The sequence below is a fragment of the Dunckerocampus dactyliophorus genome, chromosome 20, assembly GCF_027744805.1.
Source record: "Dunckerocampus dactyliophorus isolate RoL2022-P2 chromosome 20, RoL_Ddac_1.1, whole genome shotgun sequence".
In the NCBI taxonomy this organism is placed as follows: Eukaryota; Metazoa; Chordata; class Actinopteri; order Syngnathiformes; family Syngnathidae; genus Dunckerocampus; species Dunckerocampus dactyliophorus.
The window spans coordinates 426,496-454,311 of NC_072838.1; the positions used below are offsets into that span (position 1 = coordinate 426,496).

The 27,816-nt window shown below is 42.9% G+C and overlaps 1 protein-coding gene across 5 annotated transcripts; it reads left to right on the top strand.

Moving 5' to 3' along the window:
* Positions 1-307: 307 nt before the first annotated feature.
* Positions 308-22,020, top strand: sfpq (splicing factor proline/glutamine-rich). Of its 5 annotated transcripts, none has more exons than XM_054762963.1 (12): positions 308-1,365; positions 1,905-2,093; positions 2,165-2,466; positions 2,545-2,640; positions 2,747-2,943; positions 3,019-3,103; positions 3,159-3,270; positions 3,339-3,387; positions 3,498-3,604; positions 7,757-19,338; positions 21,780-21,863; positions 21,946-22,020. In XM_054762963.1, the coding sequence occupies exons 1-10, from the start codon at positions 454-456 to the stop codon at positions 7,865-7,867; spliced, it is 2,160 nt and encodes a 719-aa protein (XP_054618938.1). In that variant the 5' UTR covers positions 308-453; the 3' UTR covers positions 7,868-19,338; positions 21,780-21,863; positions 21,946-22,020. The 5 variants fall into 5 exon arrangements, with proteins under 5 accessions (XP_054618938.1, XP_054618941.1, XP_054618939.1 ...); XM_054762966.1 differs by having other exon boundaries at positions 309-1,365; positions 1,902-2,093; positions 19,290-19,338; positions 21,943-22,020; XM_054762964.1 differs by having other exon boundaries at positions 309-1,365; positions 1,902-2,093; positions 19,290-19,338.
* The last annotated feature ends 5,796 nt before the right edge of the window (positions 22,021-27,816 follow it).

The following is a 27,816-nucleotide window of genomic DNA, read 5'->3' on the forward strand; positions in this document are numbered from 1 at the left end:
ATGTGAGTGAAATGTCTTTATTTTTGTCCATATTACGTTATCATTACACACGTTAGACATGTTTGTGTTAATACATTATGTCAAAATGAAAAAATAACTGTTGTGGTTGAACTATAAAACAGGAAACTTGAATCATTTTTTCAAGCGAAATCTAAAAGGTAAACACACAATAGGTACACTCTGGACTGCTAACGGTTAAAGACGTCAACGCTTTCTGACCAAACGAAAGTAGCAGCCATTGGCTACTTCTGTGAAAAAAGAGGTCCGCCTTCTTTTAAAAAATTGGCCAATAAGAGACTCAGGGCGTGACCATTGTACCAGAAGAAGAAGAAGGCTTTTTTCCAGCTCAGCCGTTGGTCGCCATTTTTGACACGTTTCAAACAGTTGCGAGCAGTGTGTCAGAAGTGCAAGGCATTTATTGCTATTTTAGTACATAGTCGGTTGTGAAGATCGATGTCTCGATTTCATAATAACCGCGGCGGCATGGGGATGAATCATTTCCAGCCTCGCAGAGGTGGCGGCGTCGGTGGTCCGATGCGTGGTGGTTTAATGGGAAACCCCCAATTCCGGAATCACCCTTTCTACAACCAGAATCGAAGGGGACCGAACAATAACTTCAACAGGCCATCCAACCAGGGACAGCAGTCGACTCAACAGAAGCCAGCGGTCATCCCACCGCCGAGCCCCGGGCCTGCTCTCACCATGAAAGGCCCGATGGACAAGCAGCAGACACCCACCAAGCAGGAGTCGGAAAAGCCGACAACCTCCGCGGTAGAGCCGAAGATTGAGCTCAAGCAAGAAGTCAAATCGCCCCAGGCCAACAAGAACCAGCAACTGAAATCACCACCTAGAAACAATAACGGACAGCAGCAGAACCAATCTCAGCAGACGAGTCCCAAGTCGGGCCCGCAGCAGAACCAGAAAGTTTCCCCTCAACAAAACCAGCAAAGTCACAGGCAGGGCCAGCCACAAAACCAGAACCAGAGGCAGGGCCAGCCACAAAACCAGAACCAGAGGCAGGGCCAGCAACAAAACCAGAACCAGAGGCAGGGCCAGCAACAAAACCAGAACCAGGGCCAGCAACAAAGCCCACAGAACCAGAGGCAGGGCCAGCAACAAAGCCCACAGAACCAGAGGCAGGGCCAGCAACAAAACCAACAGAACCAGAGGATGGGTCAACAACAAAACCAACAGAACCAGAGGTTTGGCCAGCAACAAAACCAGAGAGGAGGAATGCAGCAAAACCAACAGAACCAGAGGATGGGCCCGAAGACGGGGCTTCAGATGAATAAGGACAGCAGTCAGGAACAAGGACAAGGAGAGCAGGAGGTAGCGGGCAGCAGTTCCAATGAAAGGCAAACACAGGTTTGTTTAATATTCAATTTTATGTCATTAAAAACATGTTCTGTTTTAAAATATCGACCTGTGTGCTTGCTAGAAGCCTTTTTAGCAATGTTGCGTTAAACTTGAGTTAGTCACCTAGCAGCCCAGCCGGGCGCTGCTACAAAGCCCTGGTTTAAAAATTGTCGTTTCTTCCCTTTGTCTCGGCAACCCCATCTGAAGAGTGCTAAATCAAGCGCACCCACTGTTCGCGCTGCCGTCAATCCGCCATCTTGAGTGAAATCCTTAGTCACAAACTTGCGTAATCTTTAAACATTACGCCTTTACTTTCTCTATATGTGGTGTCTCGTTTTATAACTCAACCATATGAAAAGTTGAAATAGAGACGTGGTAGTATTCCCCATCTCCGCGGAAACGGACGAGTGTCGAGTAGTGTGTGTAGTCGAGACGTAAAGATGGCAGCGATGAAAATAACACTGACCTAGATTTGCCCGCCCCTATTATGTAATGTTTTTAACTACATCACCTACTATAAATTAACAACATTTTTGTATATTTAGCAGGAATTCAAGGCGACATTGTCCATGTTGCTGAAGCCTGGTGAGAAAACATATACGCAGCGGTGCCGTCTGTTCATCGGCAACCTTCCTAGTGAGATAACAGAGGAGCAATTCAGAAAGATCTTCTCCAAGTATGGTGAGCCAAGTGAGGTGTTCATCAACAAAGCTAAAGGCTTTGGCTTCATTCGACTGGTGAGAGAATAGTGAAAGCAAATAACTAATCATGATGAACATATTAACAATGTATTTCACTTTATGTAAAGGAGTCTCGTGCCCTGGCTGAAATAGCAAAAGCTGAGCTGGATGACATGCCAATGAAAGGCAGAACCCTCCGTGTCCGATTCGCCACGCACTCAGCAGCTCTTTCCGTCAAGAACCTGTCACCCTATGTTTCTAACGAGCTGCTGGAGGAGGCCTTCTCACAGTTCGGGATGGTGGAAAGGGCCATCGTCATTGTTGATGACCGCGGGCGCTCCACTGGCAAGGGCATTGTGGAGTTTGCTTCCAAGCCTGCTGCCAGGAAGGCCCTGGATCGATGCAACGAGGGTGTCTTTTTGCTCACCACGTAAGTCGGCTCTGTAAAGAAATGCTTCTGAACTCGGCGAACATTGGAAGACTTATGTTTTTGTTTCCACCTTCTCAGTTCGCCAAGGCCCATAGTTGTGGAGCCGCTTGAGCAGTTTGATGATGAAGATGGACTTCCTGAGAAACTGGCACAGAAGAACCCCAGATATCAAGCGTGAGCATGTCCCTCTGAATGAACCTTAATACGTGCTGTTCTGTTTAATATCTCACTCATGCAGACATGGCTTTCTCTATGTTCCTGTTTTTTCTTATTGCAACAGAGAGCGTGAAGAGCCTCCTCGCTTTGCTCGCCCCGGCACTTTTGAGTTTGAGTACTCCAAGCGTTGGAAGTCTCTTGACGAGATGGAGAAGCAGCAGAGGCAGCAGGTGGAGAAGAACATGCGAGAGGCTCGTGAGAAGCTCGAGGGTGAAATGGAAGATGCCTACCATGAGCACCAGGCCAACCTGCTCCGACAAGGTAAGAAAAGACCGGTGACGTTATCTGTTACCAAGGCAACCTCAGACCACATGTAAGTTTCCCCTTTCTTTGCAGATCTGCTCAGGCGACAGGAGGAATTGCGCCGCATGGAAGAGTTGCACAGTCAGGAGATGCAGAAGAGGAAGGAAATGCAGTTAAGGTATTGAAGATCATAATGCTTTTTAATTTGCTTGTGCTAATGCGCTTGTTTGCAGACAAGAGGAAGAGCGTCGCAGAAGGGAGGAGGAGATGCTTCGCAAGCGAGAAATGGAAGAACAGATGCGGCGTCAACGTGAGGAGAGCTACAGAATGGGCAACTTCATGGATGTGAGTTGAACTCAAGAAATGAAGTGACAAATATTGTGTTGATTTCATGGAAAATTTTGTTCATCTAGAGGGAGCGAGAGATGAGAATGAGTTCTTCTGGCACAATGGGCATGGGAGGTAGGTTCAGTTCTTTTGGGTTGTTAATGTATTAAAAAGCACCTAAGGTTTCATCTGACGGCAAGTAGAAAGGGCTTGTTTCAGTTGTGTTGTGTTTGTCTTCTGTTTAGACATGTCTTTTGGTGCCGTCAGCCAGAGCTTTTCATTGAGTGCAATGGGAGCAATGGGATTTGAAGGGCAGCAGTCATCTCCAGGATCCCTGATGAGCAACGAAATGGTAATGTATCCCATTATCGGGAAACTCTTCTATCTGGCTTTCCCTCCAGTGGGAGAGGACTTGGAGCTGATTTAGTCACATCAAAAGTTGGCGAAGCACGATGAGAGGTTCCACATTTGCTGCTTGTTGATACAAATGTTCTTTACTGGCAAGGCAGCCAGCCCCCCTCACATTTACCAGTGGTTATTAAGTTAGCTGTCAGCCTGCACTAAATCCTAGTAGTTCTCTGACATATCGCACTTTTTGTGTTGTGGATGGCTATTGTATTGCAAGCCCTGTCTATTGTGAGCTGGACAGGCACTTCTTGGCAGCAGGCAGAATGACGGTGTAAACTAGCGTTCCAATGCCCTTTTGTACTGGTGACATATCTTTTCAAGTGCTGTGCTAGCAGAAGCATAATCAGTCATAAAAAAAGTTTGTTTTTTTATTTTTGTTTTTAATTTTTTTTTTTTTTTTTTTTTTACAACAAACCTACATTGTGACACATGTATGCATTTATTTCACCCTTGGCTAACAGTTCACATTTTTTTAAATATACAGAAGTGTGTTTAGTGCAGGCTGGACGGTCTAGCGACTAACCAAGGAAGAAAGTCATTTATGACTCAATTATTTACTCCTGGGGGGTAGGTGGGGCACACAGCCTTGTGAAATAGTGCTCAGGTGAATACTACTTTTTGCTTAGGACTTGAGCTGAAGTAGAAGTTGGCCATATCATATACATGTAGTGTTCAGTCTTGTTTGTATGCACAATGAAGATTTCCTAGCTAAAAATGGAGAATATTAATAACGAACCGACTTGACCAGTTTAGTCATCATCTTGCTATTAGCATGTTGCAGCATTCTTCTAGGATTCAAGCATTCCAATAACATTTACATGTTTGCTTACTGAGGGCTCTGTAGCAGCCAGCAGTAAATAATGAAATACCCAAAATACCCAACAGGAATGGTACCTTAAGTAAAGTACAAGAACAAGATATTGTACATCCAGTGGTGTTGTATTTAAAGGTATGCAGTAGTAGGGTGGTATTTAGTGTTAAATACTACACATTCTCAGACCTACAGTATGCCGTCATTTCCAGTCTGTAGACTGCGCCGGTATGTAAGCCCACTAAATTGAACGAGAATAAAAGATTTGTACATACAGTCAAACCTGTTTTAGCGGCCACCTTTTATAGAACGGTCGCCTGCCTGTAGCGGCCACTGACAAATCCCCCGCAGCAAATGTACATGTTGTAGACCCTGTGTATAGCAGTCACCTGTCTAACGCGGCCTGCGGCCACCCATTTTGTCACCCTTGGTCAATATCTGACTGCATATAGCGGCCAAATTACCAACTCAAGTAGAAGCTTCATGCACGAAAAAGTTTTGTTTTTCAATCAATGAAGCCGTCGTGTGTAGACTTTAATTACTGAGTCCTAGCTCAGTCACAATCGTTCACAAGATCCACGCAGACTGTTAGTAGTTCCACATTAAAAAAGCCGTCTTCTTTTGAGCTTGCTATTTCCTGGTCAAACATGTAACTTTAAGAGCATTTGCACCAAAACATTACCGCAAAGTAGGCTGGGAACAGGACGTGCTCCCAGCGACGCTACAATAAAAAAAAAAAACATACACTGGCATGCATGCGGCAGTGGGAGCAAAACTGAGTTGGGTTGTACTTAATTGAAGTATTTTAGAATGTACTCACGTTATTTTTCATCAATCCTCATCCACAAATCCATCAAAGTCCTCATCTTCTGTATTCGACACAAACAAAGCCGTCTTCTTTTCCGTTTGCTACTAGTCTGTTAAATTGTCAGTGTTATTCAGCTCCGAAGCAAAGAAGGAAACTTCTCCTGTTGCTTCTGCCAACTTTATTGATTGAACGCGGCTTAGAACACACACATCTCTCAGCATCGTCTCTCCTTCCTGCTTGCCCACAAGGCAAAGGTTAAACAAGCCCCACTACATAGCTGTCCAGCCAATGCCTGTAACAAGTGACACCGTTTATTTCCTGGTGTGCACTGGTCAATACTGTAATGCCGCTTGTTGTGGGGAAGGAGAGACTCACGTCGCCGATGCACTTTAATGGCTTTATTAACAGCGGAGAACACTGCAGGACTTTACATCCACGCCAACATAAACACACTTCCCAACTCTCTCCAAACTCACAGCTAGCACTGAGCCTAGCTCTCCTGCTCGGGACGCCCACCGTCACTTCCCGTCACTTCCTGATGAACTAAAGCTGTAATGACATAAAAAGTAAAATGCTAAAAACAAGCGTAAGACATTACTAGAACAGCTTTGTTCTGTGGGTCGTGGATAATAACAAGCCTAGTAGTGCTGTACAACTTTTATCCACAGTCCCACAGTGCCCTCTACTGGTCGACATTATTATTCCCCCCTTTTTTTCTTTTTTTCCCCTCTACTGGTCAACATTCAAACTGGACGTCAGCCTGTCTATAGAGGCCACCTGTCTATCGCGGCCACTTTTGCAGACTCCCTCTAGTGGCCGCTATAGACAAGTTTGACTGTATAAAGGCCATACCTGCCTATAAGGTGCAGGTGTCCACAATGTCACATGAGATAGTTAGTACACAGAAATATTTTTTATTGAAATATTTTTTTCCAAACAATGCAGAACAGTGTGTGTAACATGGCTAGTTCAACAGTAGCCCACCAGAAATGCCATTCATTGCCGTCCACTAAAGTCTTCTTCTTTTAATTGAACAGCCTCAAAATTCCTTTGTATCTCTCCCTATCCCTCTCATTGGCACTCTCGGTGTCACTTTTGTCTCAAGGCAAATTAGCTCTTTAGCTTGGACTGTCCTCTACATCACACAATAGTCCAGCCTTTGGAAGCCTGCTGGTGATAGTGGACGCTTGGCAGACCCAACAGAAGCTGTAGTAATTTGACACTTGATCCAAATTACTTAAAATGTGTCAGCTAGACTTAAAAATGTGACATTGGCGTCCACTTTTACTTCCTGAGGCCATAAATGAGTTGCATCACTGGACAAGCTGCAGGGTTCAAAGCGTGAGAAAAAAGTAGTGACTCATACAGCTGAAATGACGGTATATGTCTGAGAGTGACATGTCTGTTAACATCTACTTGTGGAGTTGTCTTTCCACATCTGCTGACTTGAATCTATTCACTTCATGTGCAAAACATTTCTTCTTTCAGCCACAAGTCACTCTTGTGAGATATTTGAATGTTGTTCAAGACAGTGCTGATATTTCACACGTGCATTTGTGCTACGTCTCATGCACTTCAGTATTCCAACGTGTCCTTCCTAGGGTGGGCAGCAAATAAATACCACTGGCTAGGTTACATATTACTACTTTTTATTGAATGAAAATGCATTATGTGGTGAAACAAGCTACATTTGTTGTCCGGCATCACCATACTCGGTAGTTATGTCATGTATATATTTCTAAATGTAGGACCCTATGAAATCTAGCTTGATTTATATATTTTTTCTCTCTCCAATTTAACGTCAGCCTGTTGTTTGACAAGAGATTTAAAAATGTCAATAATTTTATTGAATTATTTTCATGCTCAAACACACTTTTACAGCATATGAAGTTAGAATACATGTCCCATTTGAATGAGAAACCCTAGTTTACGTTGTTTTGACTGTAGCCTCACGCCCGTGAGTCTTGATTGTGGAATGTGATTAGAGACCAATCATTTGCAAATCTGTCTGATCCCCATGTTGAGTCGGCCATCCAGATCCTGGTAATATGTCAAAGTTGGATGGAGCCAACTGGACTCCTGTTTTTGGATGAAAGGTGAAAGATCTTCACCAAAGGAGTTCAGTTGACTGGATTCAGCCTTTGCAGATTCCCGTTTAAAGAATTTTCTGGCGGGTTTCATAGGGCCCTAAATATTAGTCAAAAGTGGTTGTGATAAGCGGTGACAACAGCCGTGGCTCGGGATGCACTGCAGACAGAGACTGTTAGGGAGGCACTGACTAACGAAAGCATTACCCTCTCTTCCTTTTCTGTATGTAACCTGTGGCACCTGTGGATCTTCATATTGGAATTCTTCGGATCTAAAAACGCCCTCTTGCTATACATCCATACATATACACGTGGACATGAACTGTGTGCATTGACTCACAACACATACCCCCCACCCCACTTGCCTCCCTGGCTATTTGTCCTCCACAGCGCAACGAGCGCTTCGGTCAGGGTGCTTCCAGAGGATTGGGTTCTGGTAACTCCAGTTACGGAAGGGTCCGCGAGGAATTTGACGGTCCCGCTAAGAAAGCTCGTTTTTAATCGCTCCCTCTTTTTCAGCAGCATTTTGTATAGATTCTCCAAAACAAATAATCATTTGTATTTAAGTTCAGAATGTTCCAGCCTTTTATTCTGAGAGTTCATTCATTTTACGATACTACTTTTTTTTTTTATTTTTTAGTTTAGTGTTGTATAGAATTATAGAAAGGTAGAATATTATAGAAAGGTAAGAAAAGTAGGTGTATTTGACCCCCCCTGTATAAGCCTAACATTCTCTAGATGTACTGTGTTGTGAATGGTCGTGAAGTGTTAATTGTACCTTCTTTTTTTTTTTTTTTTTTCTTCCATGCACTTGCCGTCAATGCATGTATTACAATAAAGACAAATGGGTTCAATATGGCCAAACCTTTTTAATATTTATTCAAAACAATCAAGCTCCAGCATTTGCTTTTCAACAAATAAACGTGGATAAGTGCATGACATCAGGTCTAAAGGAATGTATGTTGCATGGACTTGATCGTCATTTTAAGACCCCCATATCCAATCCATTGCTAATAGGCCACTATTAACTGTTAGGGGAATGAGCTACTTCCTTGTGGCATCTTGAAACAGGGCACTTTTCATGTAAACCTTTCATACTTTTGAGGAAAAAGTCATTCTTCCAGCTGGGCGTGGAATGGTCACGTCACACATTTCGTCCTTTTTATGTGGCAAACTCAACACGGTCACTCTGAAAGGACCAGCAAAAAGCCACAACTTGTGTGTTCTGTAGGTGGTCGTAATGATTCATACTGCTGCTGATGGTTATGACCTTTCAGCCCTTGGCACACTAAAATGCTAACGGAGTCATCCAGCCTGCTTGCCAGATAAGGCGTTTGTGGCTATAGCTAGTGAGCTCTCAGTCCCCTCTATACTCTTTCATATAAGCAGCTAGCGACCCATCTAGTGAAAATAACTTGTCATGGACGCACTTGTCACTCACACATGCCCAGCTTTATTAGCAGTATGGATTTTGATTTGATACATTTTCAGGTTTGGAAAAATATTCATGATCAAGATTACTATTTTTTCTAAAAGATAAAATTCTGAATAACACAAAAAATACTTGGATTGATCTGTTTTTCTCAGGCAGCTAAGATGTTTGTGTGACAGCGCACAGTAGCCCAAGCATCCTAGAAAACATTAGCTCTTATCCTCCTCCAAGCCATTCAGACAATTTCAGACATCATTCTTTAATTCTAAGAAATCATGACAAAATTATCAGAAAAAATATTGTTTATTTCACAACAAAAGTAGACATGCTTTACATGTAACATTTCAATGTCCAAATATAGACACTTTTTTACAACATAGCCGTGCTAGTGCAAAATAAAAACATGAACAGGCTTAATTTATGGTTTGGTAAGCTTCCTCACTCTATAAACGTCAGAGTGATAGGGATAGTACACATTGTTAGAACAACAATTTCAAATACTACTCAAGTGAAGTTGAAGGGTACCCTTGATCTGAGCCATGCACATAGAAAAAGCTAAATACAGACTTTGTGTTAAATCTCCAACAACGGCTGTGCGTCCTATGCAGGGGAAAAAGCAGAGTTGCTATGTATTTGTATCTGGATTTAATCTTTTGTTTGAGCTACATTACCTGGCTATAATTTCCTGGTAATTATATGCTGACATAATGGCATGCAGATTCAGAATAATTAAAAGAAAAGATGAATTCCATCACTTAGATCTGTTTAACGAGGAAAAGGCTTCTTGAGACGTCATCTGTACTTCTGTGAAGAAGATCTGTTTACTTAATCTGCACTGGTGGTGTCACTCATTGTGTTCACACTTTCCACTTAGAACTATCATGTGAAGGACATACAGTCATTATGTTCAACACTACCGCTTTTTTTTTGTCTTATCTTATATCTTGCACATTTATTTTGACAAAACTCCAATGCAGTGTTGGCACACACAAAACTGCTGTCTAGTTGCAAGCTCTTGTTGAGCAGGTCTACATGCATTGTAGAATTCATTTCTATACCTATCACTGCTTGGATGTAGGAAGACAAGAAGTTCTCCAGAGGAAGGAGCAGTCCACACATGTTTCTCAATAAGAAACTTACACATGACAATGGAAGCATTTTCTTCTGCTGCTGAATGCTTGCTTTGTGCTACCAACATATTTCCCTTAGTTCCCAATCATGCTACCTTTTCAGTGACATGAACTCATGGGTAAGAACCACCTTTGTGCTGTCCAATGACAGCTGAATAGTTCCAGAAAACACTTTGCTTTTGTCCTCTTAATTTGTTTCAAAGCTTAAGTGCCTAATTTTAGAATTGCTGGGTTGCACTTGACATAATGTCCGGTTTTAGTCGTCACAGGCTCAAGCAGATGGGCTCAGTGAAATCAACCAAAATCCCGCTGCTGCTCTTGCGTGTGGAAATCAGTTGTTATAGAATTCCTAAGAGTTCATCATGAAGGAGGGAAACGGTTTCAAGAAAGAAGCAAATAATGCAGAGAAAGGTGGCTCGCTCTTGTCGAGAGGAGCAGGGTATGAACGCACTCCAGTTGGCAGGGACTTGGAACAAGCACAATTTCTTAAAAAACAAACTTCAAATAGTGTTGGAACATGAAAATGGGGAATGCAGGAAGAATGATCTCAAACTATAAACTCCATTTCTATGACCGCAACTGAGCACTGAAAATGTCTGCAAAGACATGAATCACAAGAAATGGAGGAAAAGCATTTGCCTACTGTCTGCTAAATCTAAACTTACCCAAAACAATGACATAAACGTGTGAAAACAATGATGGATTATAGAAGACAGGAGACTGTATCCAGGCAAGTGCTTGACAATACGCTTGGATAAACGAAGATCTCACGGCATGCATCCACGACATACCCACGCATGGCCTTAATGCCCAAGTGGTGAACCCAACCAACCAGATGTCTCCATACTTCTGGAATTGTAATTGTTTCACTATGGGCGTTGGACATTCGGTGCAGTAGCTCCATTGTAGAGCATGAATGGAAGCTTAGTGCCTAGCTTATTGTATGTGTGTGTGTGTGTGTGTGTGTGTGTATGTGTGTGTGTGTGTGTGTGTGTGTGAGAGAGAGCGAGAGACAGAGAGAGAGACTCAGGCTGGATGAGTATATTTTCACCAGGTTGTTTTACCACTGAAATGTAAGGACCAGCTTTGCAACGTAAGGACCATTTTACAATGCCCACTGACTAAGTGCAGGTTCTGAGTGGGGGAAAAGACGAGAGGCACGTTTATTCTTGCACCCAGCTCGTATCAGTGGCCTGAAATAAGAGCGCTGTCTAATGGTGTAAACTTTAGTGTCATAAATATCTTACCTAAAAGACTTTATTACATTTTTTTTAAAAACAAAGTTCATATTTTAAATCAGCGGTCCCCAACCCCTGGGCCGCAGCCCGGTACCGGGCCACACAGAAAGAAAACAATTTCCATTATTTTATATATTTTTTGTTTTATTTTGAAAAGTGGCCGGATTCTCTCTGTTACATCCATCTCACTTGACGCATGTCCATTGTGCGTGTGCTAACACAGATAGACTACTACTGTATTCTTACCATTGTTCTTTCACCTCATATGTGGTATCAATGTGTATACTATGTGGGAATGCATAAAGGTAAGTTTGATGACTTATTGAGTGCTAATGTGCACATTTGTATCAAGTGAATTCATGCTAGCACACTGCCTTTTAGCACACACGTCAAACAGCCATGTAATCATCTCTCTGGAAACACTTGAACTGGTGGATGGTGGGTCACCATTCATTTTGTGCTTTTAATTTGATGTTATTCATGTCTTAGTTTTACACAATACATAATAAATAAGACATTATTTTACACAATACATAATAAATAAGATACATTAGATTACTATAATGTTACCCCCCTTCCCCCCAGTCCGCGGGAGATTAGTGGGAACATAAGCCGGTCCGTGGGTCAAAAAAGGTTGGGGACCACTGTTTTAAATCATACTACACATTGAAATGACGAGTCTACCCTAAATGTTCATGGGATTAGTGAGACCTGAGGCAGGTTTGTTCCAAGAGCCAAACAATATTGTTGGTCATGCTGTAGAATAATGTACTTTCAGCAATACTTTGGTTGCATTATTTGTAATGCCTTTGAAAAGCCACTTTCATCACCATATTTGATTCCACAAATTCATGTTTTAACAAAAGCTTTAGAAAAAAAATGGATCACTACAGAATCTGATCGACAAGACAAAAAAAAATTGGATCGGAAGCCAAAAAATGTGGATCGGGACATCCCTACTGGAAACCTTAACAATACTTGGCGCATCTCTGTGGCAACTATTGAATGTTTGTTCCCCCAAGTCAAACCCGCACGCGACCGCTGGCTACCTCTATGTGGTGTTGCAACCCAGCAATATCTGCTTATTTGTTAAACACCAAAGTATAAATGATAGATTTGATGAATTTGCATACATGACAAATGTTCCACTGGGTGAAATGGGTTTATGCCTCAGCTGTCCCCTGAAATGTTACTTTTACGTGTTTTTGACATTCTTTCTTTAACAGGTTTGGCCGACTATAAAGATTTTGGACTGTGGAGGAAATAGTTTGCATAGTTGATTGGTGGCGGCGTTGGTTTGTCAGAGCCTGCTTTTGTGCCTGTGGAGGCAGTGTAGCACCAATGGAAGGTTGGTAGGTACGGTAACTTGCATGACCAATCCATCTCCCCAAGTTCAGCAAACATTTGGGACGACCTGCATGCCCATGTTGTTTCAGAAGAGCTCAAAGCTGCTTAGCAAAAGACCTGATCATGTTAACCTTTTGGAACATGTATCGCAACAAGTGAGTTTTGTCCACTGTGATTAGCGTTGTGCCGTAATTACTTCCAATTCTGCAGTAGTTGATATTTACCAGCTAAACAAAATTGCCAAATAGCAAACTACTTGTTTTGAAGATGATGAAGTAGGACCACTATCCATGTAGTCCTTTGTGGACTGTGAAGTGAACAACCTGAGAAATGTTAGGACTTAATGACACACTTGGTCTTCATCACATACCAGTAGACAATTAAAACCCTCTTCAACCCTGCTAAGTAGACCAGGCAACAGTCTCGGTCCACTGCTCTTTTATCACTAAAAGGCCATTTATGTCTACATGTAGATACTGTATGCACGCAACACAAGAGATTGTGTGTGTGTGTGTGTGTGTGTTGCGACCTTCATTCTCGCTAAGCAGCATGAAATGTACACTTCATTACAACGTGCACACAGTGTCTTAAGCTAAAGTGACTTAATTAAGCCTGAAAGTAAAAAGAACAGCAGTATTAACTTGGGTTCTACCACAGCTACTAACACCCACTATTTTATTTTCTTCTTAAGCTTTGCACATGAAGGAAAGCTTTGTCATTGTAGTCAGGAGTGTAAAAGGACATGAAACCACAACAATCCAAATAGAAATGTGCACAAATGGAGACAGGCAAACTGCTGTAGGTTAATAAAATCTTTTATCATGGCCTACTCTCTTTATGGCCAAAAATTACAAGTAATGCACGGGCAATGGCCCCTATTTTTTTCCTTTCTTTAATCCACATGAATCAGCCAGACCAAGCGCCATTGAATTAAACTGACTGGCAAAAGTCACAATCCGTAAGCAAAGGCTACTTTGCTTATGTGGACATTCAGTCAGTTTGACATGGACTTCAACGGGCTCCACTGTCGTTGGATGATCCATGTTGCCCTCGTACAATAATCATCTGTGCTGCGTTTACGTTGTATTTGATAGTTCTTCAATTCATGTTACTGTATTTAAAACCTCTGATGGGTCTTCCAGTGGTACCTGACCCAAGTGTGTGTTTAAAAAGCTGAATGTCTGTGTGGTGTCCAATTTGTTTTCTTTAACAGGTTTGTCCATCTTTAAAGGTGCGAAGGAACGGTCCAAAGCAAGAACTTAAGTGTGTGGATCAGTAGTTTTGTGTGTAGCACTTGCTGGAGTGGTTTGGATGATGAAAAGGTATAATGCCATCTCATTTTCTCACGTGATGCTGTTGACGTTTGGGTTGATAGGCGTGAAACATTTGTTCCTTTTTGAACAATACATAGCGTAATGTGTTGATGGCGTGAATCATTTGTTCCTGTTTAATGTTCTCTAGTATGACCATGAATTTGAACAGTACATGGCTTTAAAGCAACATACAGTGGAACGCTGTTGAGTCTAAACTATTTTCCATGCGACTAGAAAATGTATTCCACAGTAAAACTGTAACAGAAGTGTAAAACATCTCTCAACATTTAGACTATCTGAAGCCTGTTGCTTTGATGAATGGAGTAATGGGTTAGGCCCTTGCCGGCCCAAAGACAAGTTGGTTAGTGGTTTGGTCTATCTCCATTTTCCACAGTCAAGGCTGATGTGTGTAAATATCAAACACAAAGATAACAAAGTCTGCTTTCATGGATGACTAATTTCAGAGGCTGAAATCAGAGATTTACATTTTTTCAATCAAAGGATGAATGGAATACCAAAATAGTTGTCTATTCATTGGATGATGGATTAATCACTGATGAATTGTTGCAGTTCTAATTAAGACAGTCCGCTTGCTTGATGTAACCCTGTCAAGGTAATTACGTCCTCAAGAAGCCAGAGACAAACTTAATTCTTTGGTTGCTCTGAAGTCGTCTTATGAACTCCCCCGAAATATTTAGCTTAAATTCCAGATTGTACCACCTCTGGGGCATCGGGCTTTGGACATTCCACTATTGAGTACATGACAAACCAGTTTTTTAAGATGCGACATGTGCCATATGTAGAAATGTTTGTCATCAGATCTAACTGGACAGGCGTTGCAATGACATGAATAGGAGCGCTGGCAGACAAAGGACACTGGCCAATTTACATTTTCCTTTTTTGCTGCTGATGCCATAAAGTGCAGTTGATAAAGTAATTTGCCCCCGTGATGCGGTATTGGCAGAAATCAGTTCAAACTGACCATAATGCTCTGAAATCATCTCCAGCTGTTGTTTTAAGACGTTATCGATTGACAGGCATGTGGGAAAAGTACTTTTACAAATAATAGTTGAGTAAAACGTTAAAGTTCTCAAAGCAAAATCTTGGCAGATGGGGCTGCTAAATAATCTTCCCCATTAGTCCCCAAAGAATAAGAATTTGATCTATGTGGTTACTTTGAACTCAGTTAGCCACATTATTGGTGTGGAATGGAAACCAAAGTGTTGGCTTGGCATATTGACAATGACAACACTCGTCATGAATGAACAAGTACATGCCCCCCCCCCCCCCAAGCTTGGCCGGTTGTGCTTCAGTGTGTATGTGTGTTGTGTCTTTGGCAACGTGAGTCAGCCAGCCTGCTAGCTTGTCAGAGACAGGCTGCCCCAGTCCACAAGTCCCTGCATTGGCTTACATTGACCATGAGTAGTTCTGCAGCAGTAAAGCCTGGACTTGTTTGCACTGCAGCCAGAGGTATGCTTGCACGGATCCAGTAAGGTAAGTGTTCATCCATGTTTATCTTATCCAGATGCACACTTAACTCCTCTCTCTGTCCTCGCTCATTCCACGTCGCCCCCTCCAGGTGACTCTCTGAAGGGCTTCTGGCGTCACACATGTCAAGAATGGCATCACAGTGCAGATCCTCTCAGCTCCTTGTGTGTGTTCATGACCAAGCTGTGTAGACTCTGCAGTGTGTGTGTGTGTGTGTGTGTGTGTGTGTGTGTGTGTGTGTGTGTGTGTGTGGTTGTAGTACTTTGCCTCACGGTGACGATGTATGGGTGCCTGAGTCGCTGGTCAGCATCTTTAACCATAGGTGGTGACCTACAGTATTACCTCCAGCAACATTACTCTCTGCTTGCTTATTGCTGCTATTCCTTCACTTACTCTTTCAACACAAATAGGCAGGTTGTTGTTTAAATGACCACAAAATGTTGTAGTGTTAACCGGAGTTGGGACGAAGAACCCACTGGAACCATGTTGTTGAGCTCTATTGCCACTGAGCAGAACCATTTGTTCTGCTACAGAATCCACATGGGTCAAAAGTCATTTACCTTTCTGTGGCACTTTGGGCCATCTTTCCTTTGGTGTACCATCTTCAAGAATAGGAAGTTCTAAAGGGAATGTGGACAACCAAACTGTCACACTGCTTATGTAGAACTAGACTTACCAGGTGTTACCTTTGGAAGCCACAGCTTGGCGTTTATGAATACCCTTGAGCAATTTACTGGTGCTCCTCGCTTTATCACTTCAGCTGTTGAGTTGAGTTTTAGTGTAAGTCAAAATTGTACTTAGGTCTCCACAGAGTACACACATTAAAAAGATCAAATACAAGAATGTTGTCCTGCCTTCTAATGTTCCTGGCTTGTCTGGAAGGAGAACCACCTCTTCCTGCAGATCTCCTTGTAACAGCACATGGAATCCATGACACCTCTAGCATTCATTAGCATTCAACAATCTTTGTCCTTGATGGTCATGACACAAGAGCCCTTTTATGCTGATCATTTCCACTTCCATGCTGAGACCTAATGAGGTCCATAAAGTCAACTATTAAAGCCCGGGTCGCAGCCGGTCATACGGCTGGTCTATGTGGGGAAAACCAAAACGTACGGAGGGCGCACATGCTGATTTTGAGGCTGCAGAGGTTGTCATGTCACACAAACTCTATGGGCACTTATGTTGTACGCACTTTGTGCGTCATCCATGCGGCCAAGGTGTGTCTTGTGTATGTTTTTGGGTAAAATGTCAATTTTTGTGGACTGTGTGTGTGTCATGTGCCACACGTATGTTCAGGTATTTCTTACATCCGCCATGCGTGTCTAGATCTGACTACTCCTCCATGGCCACCACAACTACAGTATGTTCTCCAGGAACCAAAAATACCAAAAATTGCACAGCCAAAAAATTGTAGCTCTGGTTGTGACCTCGACTAAAATGATATTTTGCACCAGCGCACACAGAGTTCAAGGCACATACTGCTTTCTTGTTCTACGGGTATTGTTCTAGCTAGTTCTCAAGCCAATGGAGCTTTTAATCAATCCGTGGGGATGTGTTAATGCCGTAAAACGAGGACCACCTGTACATAGTACTTGTTTTAATGACTACCTCCTGTTAGCTGAATCTTCTCCTGGACCCACAACATGACGTGATGGTTTTGGGTCTGGGTTCGTTGTAGTTGACTGTAGTCTGGTGTTTGTTCACATCCTACGTGACACGCTTGCTCTGGCTGTGACTGAGGAAGATAGCAAACATGGAGATGGTGTCTCGCACAGCAGGACATGGGTGGTGTTGGATCTGCATCTGCTCATTTGAAATGGACTCATGATTTATGGCAGGAGCATTGGGGTGTTTTTGTTTTTTTGCCGACAAGACATAGTTGTTCATTGACAACTCTGATTTTTCTTTAACATTCAGCACTAGGGCTGGGCGATTACTTGAAGCACGATGTCAAAGACAACCATATTGTTCATATTGCTATAGACTGGGTTTGCGCTTTATTTCTCTGCACTGTGTGAGCTTCTGCCCCTCCCCCTCCTTGCATGCAGGAGGAGGGGTGGTGCAGAAGGCGGGCGACTCAGTCTGACGAAAATGGAGGACACGACAGATGCGGTGGAAGAATTGGTCAGCAGCAAAAAGGCAGTGGCTCAGAAATTTGGAGGTACTTGGAATTTAGGCCTTGGCAATAAACCATAAATTTATCATTACCGAAATTTACCACGATAACCGGCGTCATTTTGCCCATGTCGGTAAATTCCGTGTTTTAATAAAAAAAGAAAATAAAAGTTTAGACTGTGTGTGCTGGTTTGCTATGTTCATTCCCCTTTAAGACGACGTGCAGCTTGTCTAGTCACATGACTCCACCCATCCAGCCTGAACCAGGAGGGAAACGGCTGATGGTTGAAATGAAGGGGGGGGGCTGTACGGTGCCAGCATTTCACTCGCGTATGCGCCTCCAAGTAGACTGGGAGCACACGTGCGACTACAGTACGTTTTTCAACCCTTTCATGAGCATTTTGCTCATGAAGTAAATCCATGAAAAGTCAATCCAAGTAGAGCAACATTGTGGCACATCCGTATAGAAATGTACAAGTCTCCTCCAACTCACATTGACATGTCAGCCGTACGAGCTGCACTCGCTGATGTAGCTAGCTAGCCATGTTATCACACTCACGCGCTAAAAACACTTGTTTTTTCTGTTTGCATGCATCATAACGCCGCTCCGAATGAAACTAATACCACAAATACTTAACGTGTAATACACGGATGTTTAAAGCCTTTAAAAAACAGAACGTGTCCATCATGGCCAATTATGTAAAACGGACAATTATAAAAATAAAACCATGTAAGCGTCTCTATAGGGAACCATAACCATTCTGTTAGACGTGTAGCAGTGTGTGGTGTTGGGGTCAAAGTGCTGCACTGGTGCACAATTACCTGTTTTCATTTTGAAAGTATTTAGCTTCCATTTGTAGTTGGGCGTGGGCCCAATGACTGAGGTGTTGTCCTGCTGCTCAGTGGTTGAAGCCTTTGAGGCTTTGAGGTGGTCCATATCAATCTGCACTGTGATCCATTCCGCTTCCTTCGCCAGCCTTCATTGGTCTGACTTTTTGTTGTTTTTTTGCCATGTCCCATGACAATGCGAGTGTGATGCCAGAACTACCCTCGTGGCCGCAAGTGGCCCTCTAAGACGCTAGGGATGGAGCAACGTTAGGACCTTCCTCGTCCAAACATGCTCGTCTGTTGACCAGGCAGCACAACTTGGAGCTTGTACCGGTGTCATTGATCAGGGATGTGTTGACTGCAGCTCACACTCCATATGACACCTCACCCAGGTCACACTGCACCATTTCACTCGTTTTGGAATCCAAATTGATAACCTGCGCCAACAATGTCTTTCTTCCTTTGTCGCTTTTTCATAGGAATGCTGACACACATGATGCTGCCTCACACACTCGCTTCATTCCTCACCAGACGTTCGGCCTGTCACAGTAATCAATCAATGATATATTGACGTGTGCAGCATGCATGTTTGATTTCCTCTCTCTACCAATCAGGTCATCGTGAGAAGGAACATTTGTGTGCAGCGGGCCGCTCAATTGTCTCGGAATGTCCTCAGGAACACAACACATGTGACGTTTTATTTTCATGTGTTTTGTCTTGATTGAAAAGCTCTTGACATTCCAGTTCCAATGTCAAACGCTCTTGCTTTTGATACAGTGCACCGGATTACATTCAGGGAAAAATCAAGTTGACAATATGGTGTATCGGCAGTGATTTGTAGGACAATTATCATCTATGGTGACAGACAAGACATTAAAGGAACCCTCCTGCGTCGGTCTACCAACTAACAGGAAGTGGTGTAGTGTGACATGTACCACAGTAACAGTCGCTCTTTGGTAATGCATGCTCATGTCATATCACACACACACAGTCACTATGGGGCTCTCACTGAGTGTCTCTCGCCCACAGGAACCCCCTCTAGCTGAAGGAGGATGACCATCCTCACTGCTCCGTGACAGTAAGTTGTTCCCACTTGATTAGGTACACCGCACACACTGCTGACGTGATGACCGCACATGAACACTTGGTAATGAGCTCACATTGGCTACATTACCACTGCCCAATGAAATGCCATCTTTGATGTGCTCATTCCCACTCCTTTCCACTTGGTGCTCTCCTTCCTTTGCTTTCAAATGACGCCATGGAGGAGATGAACAAGAAAGGGCAGTGGATGGAGACTTCAGTGTTTATGGATTGTGTACTAGGGATGTCCTGATTTATTATAGTCTTTCCAGGCTGATCTGGTACCTTTTTATTTTATTTTTTCTCAGTAAGCTTTTGTTGCAAACGTTTCTGGAGTTAAATACGTAGCTCTTCAAAGCATTACAAATAATGCAACCAAAGTATTGCTGAATGTACAGTCAAACCTGTCTTAGCGGCCACCTGCCTATAGCAGCCACTGAAAAATCCCCCGCAGCAAATTTACATGTTAGAGACCCTGTGTATAGCAGTCACCTGTCCAACGCGGCCAGCGGCCACCCATTTTGTCTCCCTTGGTTAATATCTGACTGCATATAGCGGCCAAATTACAGACTCAAGTAGAAGCTTCATGCACGAAAAAGTTTTGTTTTTCAATCAATGAAGCCGTCGTGTGTAGACTTTAATTACTGAGTCCTAGCTCAGTCACAATCATTCACAAGATCCACACAAACTGTCAGTTGTTCCACATAAAAAAGCCGTCTTCTTTTGAGCTTGCTATTTCCTGGTCAAACATGTAACTTTAAGAGCATTTGCACCAAAACATTACCGCAAAGTAGGCTGGGAACAGGACGTGCTCCCAGCGACGCTACAATAAAAAAAAAAAAAAACATACGCTAGCATGCATGCGGCAGCGGGAGCAAAACTGAGTTGGGTTGTACTTAATTGAAGTATTTTAGAATGTACTCACGTTATTTTTCATCAATCCTCATCCACAAATCCATCAAAGTCCTCATCTTCTGTATTCGACACAAACAAAGCTGTCTTCTTTTCCGTTCGCTACTAGTCTGTTAACTTGTCAGTGTTATTCAGCTCCGAAGCAAAGAAGGAAACTTCTCCTGTTGCTTCTGCCAACTTTATTTCTTGAACGCGGCCACCAGACAGCAGCTCAGAACACACACACATCTCTCAGCATCGTCTCTCCTTCCTGCTTGCCCACAAGGCAAAGGTTAAACAAGCCCCACTACATAGCTGTCCAGCCAATGCCTGTACCAAGTGACACCGTTTATTTCCTGGTGTGAGACAATGTGCACAATGTGTGTCAATACTGTAATGCCGCTTGTTGTGGGGAAGGAGAGACTCACGTCGCCGATGCACTTTAATGGCTTTATTAACAGCGGAGAACACTGCAGGACTTTACATCCACGCCAACATAAACACACTTCCCAACTCTCTCCAAACTCACAGCTAGCACTGAGCCTAGCTCTCCTGCTCGGGACGCCCACCGTCACTTCCCGTCACTTCCTGATGAACTAAAGCTGTAATGACACTCTGCCGTATAAAAAGTAAAATATTAAAAACAAGCGTAAGACATTACTAGCACAGCTTTGTTCTGTGGGTCGTGGATAATAACAAGCCTAGTAGTGCTGTAAAACTTTTATCCGCAGTCCCACAGTGCCCTCTACTGGTCAACATTATTATTCCCCCCTTTTTTTCTTTTTTTCCCCTCTACTGGTCAACATTCAAACTGGACGTCAGCCTGTCTATAGAGGCCACCTGTCTATCGCGGCCACTTTTGCAGACTCCCTCTAGTGGCCGCTATAGACAAGTTTGACTGTACTTTATTACACAGCAACAAGCCTGAGTCAGGTCCCTAGTCCAATAAAAGATGCATTGGAAAAAATGAGTGTGCAAAATATTTGTAGGGTAGGACTAACAATTGGACATGGTTCTAGGCCCATTTGTGGTGGGACTTTGGGATATACCACTTTTCTTTTTTACAATGAAATCGTAATTTGACAGTCCCTAGTTTCAACAGCCAGCGGGTAGAGCAGCACTTTTTGTGCAAGCTCCCTGCACCAAGACAACGTTGTGAGGGTGAACTACCGCGTGGCAGAAGCCCATATTATCCAGTCTTCAAAATACAGCGGATCGGCAGCCAATCCCGACCCTGAAGATCGGATCTGTGTGTGTGTGTGTGTGTGTGTGTGTGTGTGTGTGTGTTCTTGCTTTTGCATATTGTAGCTCTCCTTAAAACCTCATTAAGATCCAAATGTGCAACATGATCATTCTAGACATTTTTCAACTGCTCTTAAGATTTGGATCAGGCTTGTATATCTCACACGCCTTCCAAAAGAGTATTTTCCCAAAGGTCTTGGGGGTCATCAAGATCTTTTCTGGCTAAGTGGAGACTAGCCTTCGTGTTTTTGTCTCTCAGTTGGTCTTTTTGGAGCCTTCTTGTCATTGTCATATTCTCTGTAGGGAACGTAAGCACAGCAAAGTGAAGGTGATGCCGGGGAGGTTCTCCGTGTTTGTTGCTGGGGATGTGGATGTTGAAGTGGAAGGGTGAGTTCATTAGAATATTGATCTGTTAGAGGATGACTGATTGGAAGCTGTTAATAAATGAGTTTGCTCTCTCTGCCAGCAGCGCTCGCCGTGATGATGCAACAGCAGCACATGGAGGATGATGAGATTGAAGCTCAATAAAAAAAGATTAACCTGACAGGGCCGAGTGGTTGTTTTTCTTATTTCTGGTTAACTTGTGTGTAACATCACCACCACCAAAATATCTAACACACATGTAAACGCTGCCACGTTTCCACAAAATGGAGAGCAAACCGATCCGGATCTGGGGGTCACTGATCCAATGTGGGTCAGTTTCACGTTGACGGGCCTCTGATGCACCTGACACTGGAACCCTCTGTACTCGCACTGTAGGAGAACGTGGACGTGTGAAGGACTTGACCTCCTGTCATGTCCATGTCATGTGATCTCTTGTCTACACGACACCAGTCTGTCTTTTTAAGGCACCCATCTTTTCTTGGAATCCTAGTCATGTTAACACAAGCTAACTGTAAAAATCAAAGTACAAAAGTACATGAAAACAAACATGTACACGTCCAACCTGTAAAATGACCTGGAGAGGAAGTACGGCAGGTGGGGTCCACCTGACCACTTGCACTCATCCATGATTAAAGGCCATGCATCATTCATGGCAGCAGCACTGCCATCAGCCTTCACTCGCCTCTGGGCTGTGCTGGAGGACACATCCAGCCATCCATGTTGTCTCCAGGAGTTCCTTCAGCGCTCTGAACGCTGGAGCGGCCCCTCCTGTCATGCTGGGCGTGGGCCTCAGCGGGCTGTGGTACCCGAGGTCCAGCGCTCTTGTCTGTACCGACCGGCCGCTCGCTGCAGGGGAGAGGAGAAGGAACAAGACCCCGCTGAGGCTCCCCTTGCTTAGAGGATCCAGCAGAACTCCACACAGGCGCAGCATCAACATGGCGCAACTCAGGTCTTTTTATAAATGAGGCACAGTAGTGTATTCAATCTCTTTCTCATCTTGTTCGTCGTTTTTGTCTTTAGAGTGTTATGTGTGTTACAGTGTGTTAGAGTGTGGTATGTGTGTGTTAGAGGGTGGTATGTGTGTGTTAGAGGGTGGTGTGTGTGTGTGTTAGAGGGTGTTAGAGTGTGTGTTAGAGTGTATTATGAGTGTGTTATGTGTGTGTTAGAAGGTGTTAGAGTGTGTTATGTTTGTGTTAGAGTGTTTTATGTGTGTGTTGGAGTGTGTTATGTTTGTGTTAGTGTTTTATGTGTGTGTTGGAGTGTGGTATGTGTGTGTTAGAGGGTGGTATGTGTGTGGTGTGTGTGTGTTAGAGTGTGTGTTAGAGTGTATTATGTGTGTGTTAGAGTGTGGTATGTGTGTGTGAGAGGGTGGTATGTGTGTGTTAGAGGGTGTTAGAGTGTATTATGTGTGTGTTAGAGTGTGGTATGTGTGTGTTAGAGGGTGGTATGTGTGTGGTGTGTGTGTGTTAGAGTGTATTATGTGTGTTAGAGTGTGGTATGTGTGTGTTAGTGTGTTGTGTGTGTTAGAGTGTGTTATGTTTGTGTTAGAGTGTGTTATGTTTGTGTTAGAGGGTGTTAGAGTGTGTTATGTTTGTGTTAGTGTGTTATGTTTGTGTTAGTGTGTTAGAGTGTGGTATGTGTGTGGTGTGTGTGTGTTAGAGTGTTTTATGTGTGTGTTGGAGTGTGGTATGTGTGTGTTAGTGTGGTATGTGTGTGTTAGAGTGTGTTATGTGTGAGAATGTGGTGTGTGTGTGTGTTAGTGTGGTATGTGTGTGTTAGAGGGTGTTAGAGTGTGTTATGTTTGTGTTAGAGTGTTTTATGTGTGTGTTGGAGTGTGGTATGTGTGTGTTAGTGTTTTATGTGTGTGGTATGTGTGTGGTGTGTGTGTGTTAGAGTGTGTGTTAGAGTGTATTATGTGTGTGTTAGAGTGTGGTATGTGTGTGTGAGAGGGTGGTATGTGTGTGTTAGAGTGTATTATGTGTGTGTTAGAGTGTGGTATGTGTGTGTTAGTGTGTTGTGTGTGTTAGAGTGTGTTGTGTGTGTTAGAGTGTGTTATGTTTGTGTTAGAGTGTGGTATGTGTGTGTTAGAGGGTGTTAGTGTGTTATGTTTGTGTTAGAGGGTGTTAGAGTGTGTTATGTTTGTGTTAGTGTGTTATGTTTGTGTTAGTGTGTTAGAGTGTGGTATGTGTGTGTTAGTGTGTTATGTGTGTGTTAGAAGGTGTTAGAGTGTGTTATGTTTGTGTTAGTGTTTTATGTGTGTGTTGGAGTGTGGTATGTGTGTGTTAGTGTGGTATGTGTGTGTTAGAGTGTGTTATGTGTGAGAATGTGGTGTGTGTGTGTTAGAGGGTGTTAGAGTGTGTTATGTTTGTGTTAGTGTTTTATGTGTGTGTTGGAGTGTGTTATGTGTGTGTTAGTGTGTTATGTATGTGTTAGAGTGTGTTATGTGTGTGTTAGTGTGTGTGTTAGTGTGTTAGAAAGTGTTAGAGTGTGTGTTAGTGTGTGGTATGTGTGTGTTAGTGTGTTATGTGTGTGTTAGTGTGTTATGTGTGTGTTAGTGTGTTAGAAAGTGTTAGTGTGTGGTATGTGTGTTAGAGTGTGTTATGTGTGAGAGTGTGGTGTGTGTGTTATGTGTGTGTTAGTGTGTTATGTGTGTGTTAGTGTTTTATGTGTGTGTTGGAGTGTGTTATGTGTGTGTGTTAGTGTGTTATGTGTGTGTTAGAGTGTTTTATGCGTGTGTTGGAGTGTGTTATGTGTGTGTTAGTGTGTGTGTTAGTGTGTTAGAAAGTGTTAGAGTGTGTGTTAGTGTGTGGCATGTGTGTGTTGGAGTGTTTTATGTGTGTGTTGGAGTGTGTTATGTGTGTGTGTTAGTGTGTTATGTGTGTGTTAGTGTTTTATGTGTGTGTTGGAGTGTGTTATGTGTGTGTTAGTGTGTGTGTTAGTGTGTTAGAAAGTGTTAGAGTGTGTGTTAGTGTGTGGTATGTGTGTGTGTTAGAGTGTGTTATGTGTGTGTTAGAGTGTTTTATGTGTGTGTTGGAGTGTGGTATGTGTGTGTTAGTGTGGTATGTGTGTGTTATGTGTGAGAATGTGGTGTGTGTGTGTGTTAGTGTGGTATGTGTGTGTTAGAGGGTGTTAGAGTGTGTTATGTTTGTGTTAGAGTGTTTTATGTGTGTGTTGGAGTGTGTTATGTGTGTGTTAGTGTGTTATGTATGTGTTAGAGTGTGTTATGTGTGTGTTAGTGTGTGTGTTAGTGTGTTAGAAAGTGTTAGAGTGTGTGTTAGTGTGTGGTATGTGTGTGTTAGTGTGTTATGTGTGTGTTGGAGTGTGTTATGTGTGTGTTAGTGTGTTAGAAAGTGTTAGTGTGTGGTATGTGTGTGTTAGTGTGTTATGTGTGTGTTAGTGTGTTATGTGTGTGTTGGAGTGTGTTATGTGTGTGTTAGTGTGTTAGAAAGTGTTAGTGTGTGGTATGTGTGTGTTAGAGTGTGTTATGTGTGAGAGTGTGGTGTGTGTGTTATGTGTGTGTTAGTGTGTTATGTGTGTGTTAGTGTTTTATGTGTGTGTTGGAGTGTGTTATGTGTGTGTGTTAGTGTGTTATGTGTGTGTTAGAGTGTTTTATGCGTGTGTTGGAGTGTGTTATGTGTGTGTTAGTGTGTGTGTTAGTGTGTTAGAAAGTGTTAGAGTGTGTGTTAGTGTGTGGTATGTGTGTGTTGGAGTGTTTTATGTGTGTGTTGGAGTGTGTTATGTGTGTGTGTTAGTGTGTTATGTGTGTGTTAGTGTTTTATGTGTGTGTTAGTGTGTGGTATGTGTGTGTGTTAGAGTGTGTTATGTGTGTGTTAGTGTTTTATGTGTGTGTTGGAGTGTGGTATGTGTGTGTTAGTGTGGTATGTGTGTGTTATGTGTGAGAATGTGGTGTGTGTGTGTGTTAGTGTGGTATGTGTGTGTTAGAGGGTGTTAGAGTGTGTTATGTTTGTGTTAGAGTGTTTTATGTGTGTGTTGGAGTGTGTTATGTGTGTGTTAGTGTGTTATGTATGTGTTAGAGTGTGTTATGTGTGTGTTAGTGTGTGTGTTAGTGTGTTAGAAAGTGTTAGAGTGTGTGTTAGTGTGTGGTATGTGTGTGTGTTAGAGTGTGTTATGTGTGTGTTAGAGTGTTTTATGTGTGTGTTGGAGTGTGGTATGTGTGTGTTAGTGTGGTATGTGTGTGTTATGTGTGAGAATGTGGTGTGTGTGTGTGTTAGTGTGGTATGTGTGTGTTAGAGGGTGTTAGAGTGTGTTATGTTTGTGTTAGAGTGTTTTATGTGTGTGTTGGAGTGTGTTATGTGTGTGTTAGTGTGTTATGTATGTGTTAGAGTGTGTTATGTGTGTGTTAGTGTGTGTGTTAGTGTGTTAGAAAGTGTTAGAGTGTGTGTTAGTGTGTGGTATGTGTGTGTTTTAGAGTGTGTTATGTGTGTGTTAGAGTGTGGTATGTGTGTGTTGGAGTGTGTTAGAGTGTGTTAGAGTGTGTTATGTGTGTGTTAGTGTGTGTTAGAGTGTGTTAGAATGTGTTATGTGTGTGTTGGAGTGTGTTAGAGTGTGTTATGTGTGTGTTAGAGTGTGGTATGTGTGTGTTGGAGTGTGTTAGAGTGTGTTATGTGTGTGTTAGAGTGTGTTAGAGTGTGTTATGTGTGTGTTAGAGTGTGGTATGTGTGTGTTGGAGTGTGTTAGAGTGTGTTGGAGTGTGTTGGAGTGTGTTAGAGTGTGTTGGAGTGTGTTAGAGTGTGGTATGTGTGTGTTAGAGTGTGTTAGAGTGTGTTATGTGTGTTTTAGAGTGTGTTATGTGTGTGTTAGAGTGTGGTATGTGTGTGTTGGAGTGTGTTAGAGTGTGGTATGTGTGTGTTGGAGTGTGTTAGAGTGTGGTATGTGTGTGTTGGAGTGTGTTAGAGTGTGTTAGAGTGTGTTAGAGTGTGGTATGTGTGTGTTGGAGTGTGTTAGAGTGTGTTAGAGTGTGTTAGAGTGTGGTATGTGTGTTTTAGAGTGTGTTATGTGTGTGTTAGAGTGTGGTATGTGTGTGTTGGAGTGTGTTAGAGTGTGGTATGTGTGTGTTGGAGTGTGGTATGTGTGTGTTGGAGTGTGTTAGAGTGTGTTATGTGTGTGTTGGAGTGTGTTAGAGTGTGGTATGTGTGTTTTAGAGTGTGTTATGTGTGTGTTAGAGTGTGGTATGTGTGTGTTGGAGTGTGTTAGAGTGTGTTAGAGTGTGTTAGAGTGTGGTATGTGTGTGTTGGAGTGTGTTAGAGTGTGGTATGTGTGTGTTAGAGTGTGTTAGAGTGTGTTAGAGTGTGGTATGTGTGTGTTGGAGTGTGTTAGAGTGTGGTATGTGTGTGTTAGAGTGTGTTAGAGTGTGGTATGTGTGTGTTAGAGTGTGTTAGAGTGTGTTAGAGTGTGGTATGTGTGTGTTGGAGTGTGTTTGAGTGTGGTATGTGTGTTTTAGAGTGTGTTATGTGTGTGTTAGAGTGTGGTATGTGTGTGTTGGAGTGTGTTAGAGTGTGTTAGAGTGTGTTAGAGTGTGGTATGTGTGTGTTGGAGTGTGTTAGAGTGTGGTATGTGTGTGTTAGAGTGTGTTAGAGTGTGTTAGAGTGTGGTATGTGTGTGTTGGAGTGTGTTAGAGTGTGGTATGTGTGTGTTAGAGTGTGTTAGAGTGTGGTATGTGTGTGTTAGAGTGTGTTAGAGTGTGTTAGAGTGTGGTATGTGTGTGTTGGAGTGTGTTAGAGTGTGGTATGTGTGTGTTAGAGTGTGTTAGAGTGTGGTATGTGTGTGTTAGAGTGTGTTAGAGTGTGTTAGAGTGTGGTATGTGTGTGTTGGAGTGTGTTAGAGTGTGGTATGTGTGTGTTAGAGTGTGTTAGAGTGTGTTAGAGTGTGGTATGTGTGTGTTGGAGTGTGTTTGAGTGTGGTATGTGTGTGTTAGAGTGTGTGTTCCAGCGTGAGT

Bases quoted from the DNA above. Each gene is read 5' to 3' on its own strand.
- sfpq (XM_054762962.1), top strand. From the start codon at position 454: ATGTCTCGATTTCATAATAACCGCGGCGGCATGGGGATGAATCATTTC. The intron at 3,271-3,338 runs GTGAGTTGAACT...TTGTTCATCTAG, and splicing joins GAATGGGCAACTTCATGGAT to AGGGAGCGAGAGATGAGAAT. The intron at 3,605-7,756 runs GTAATGTATCCC...TGTCCTCCACAG, and splicing joins CCCTGATGAGCAACGAAATG to CGCAACGAGCGCTTCGGTCA.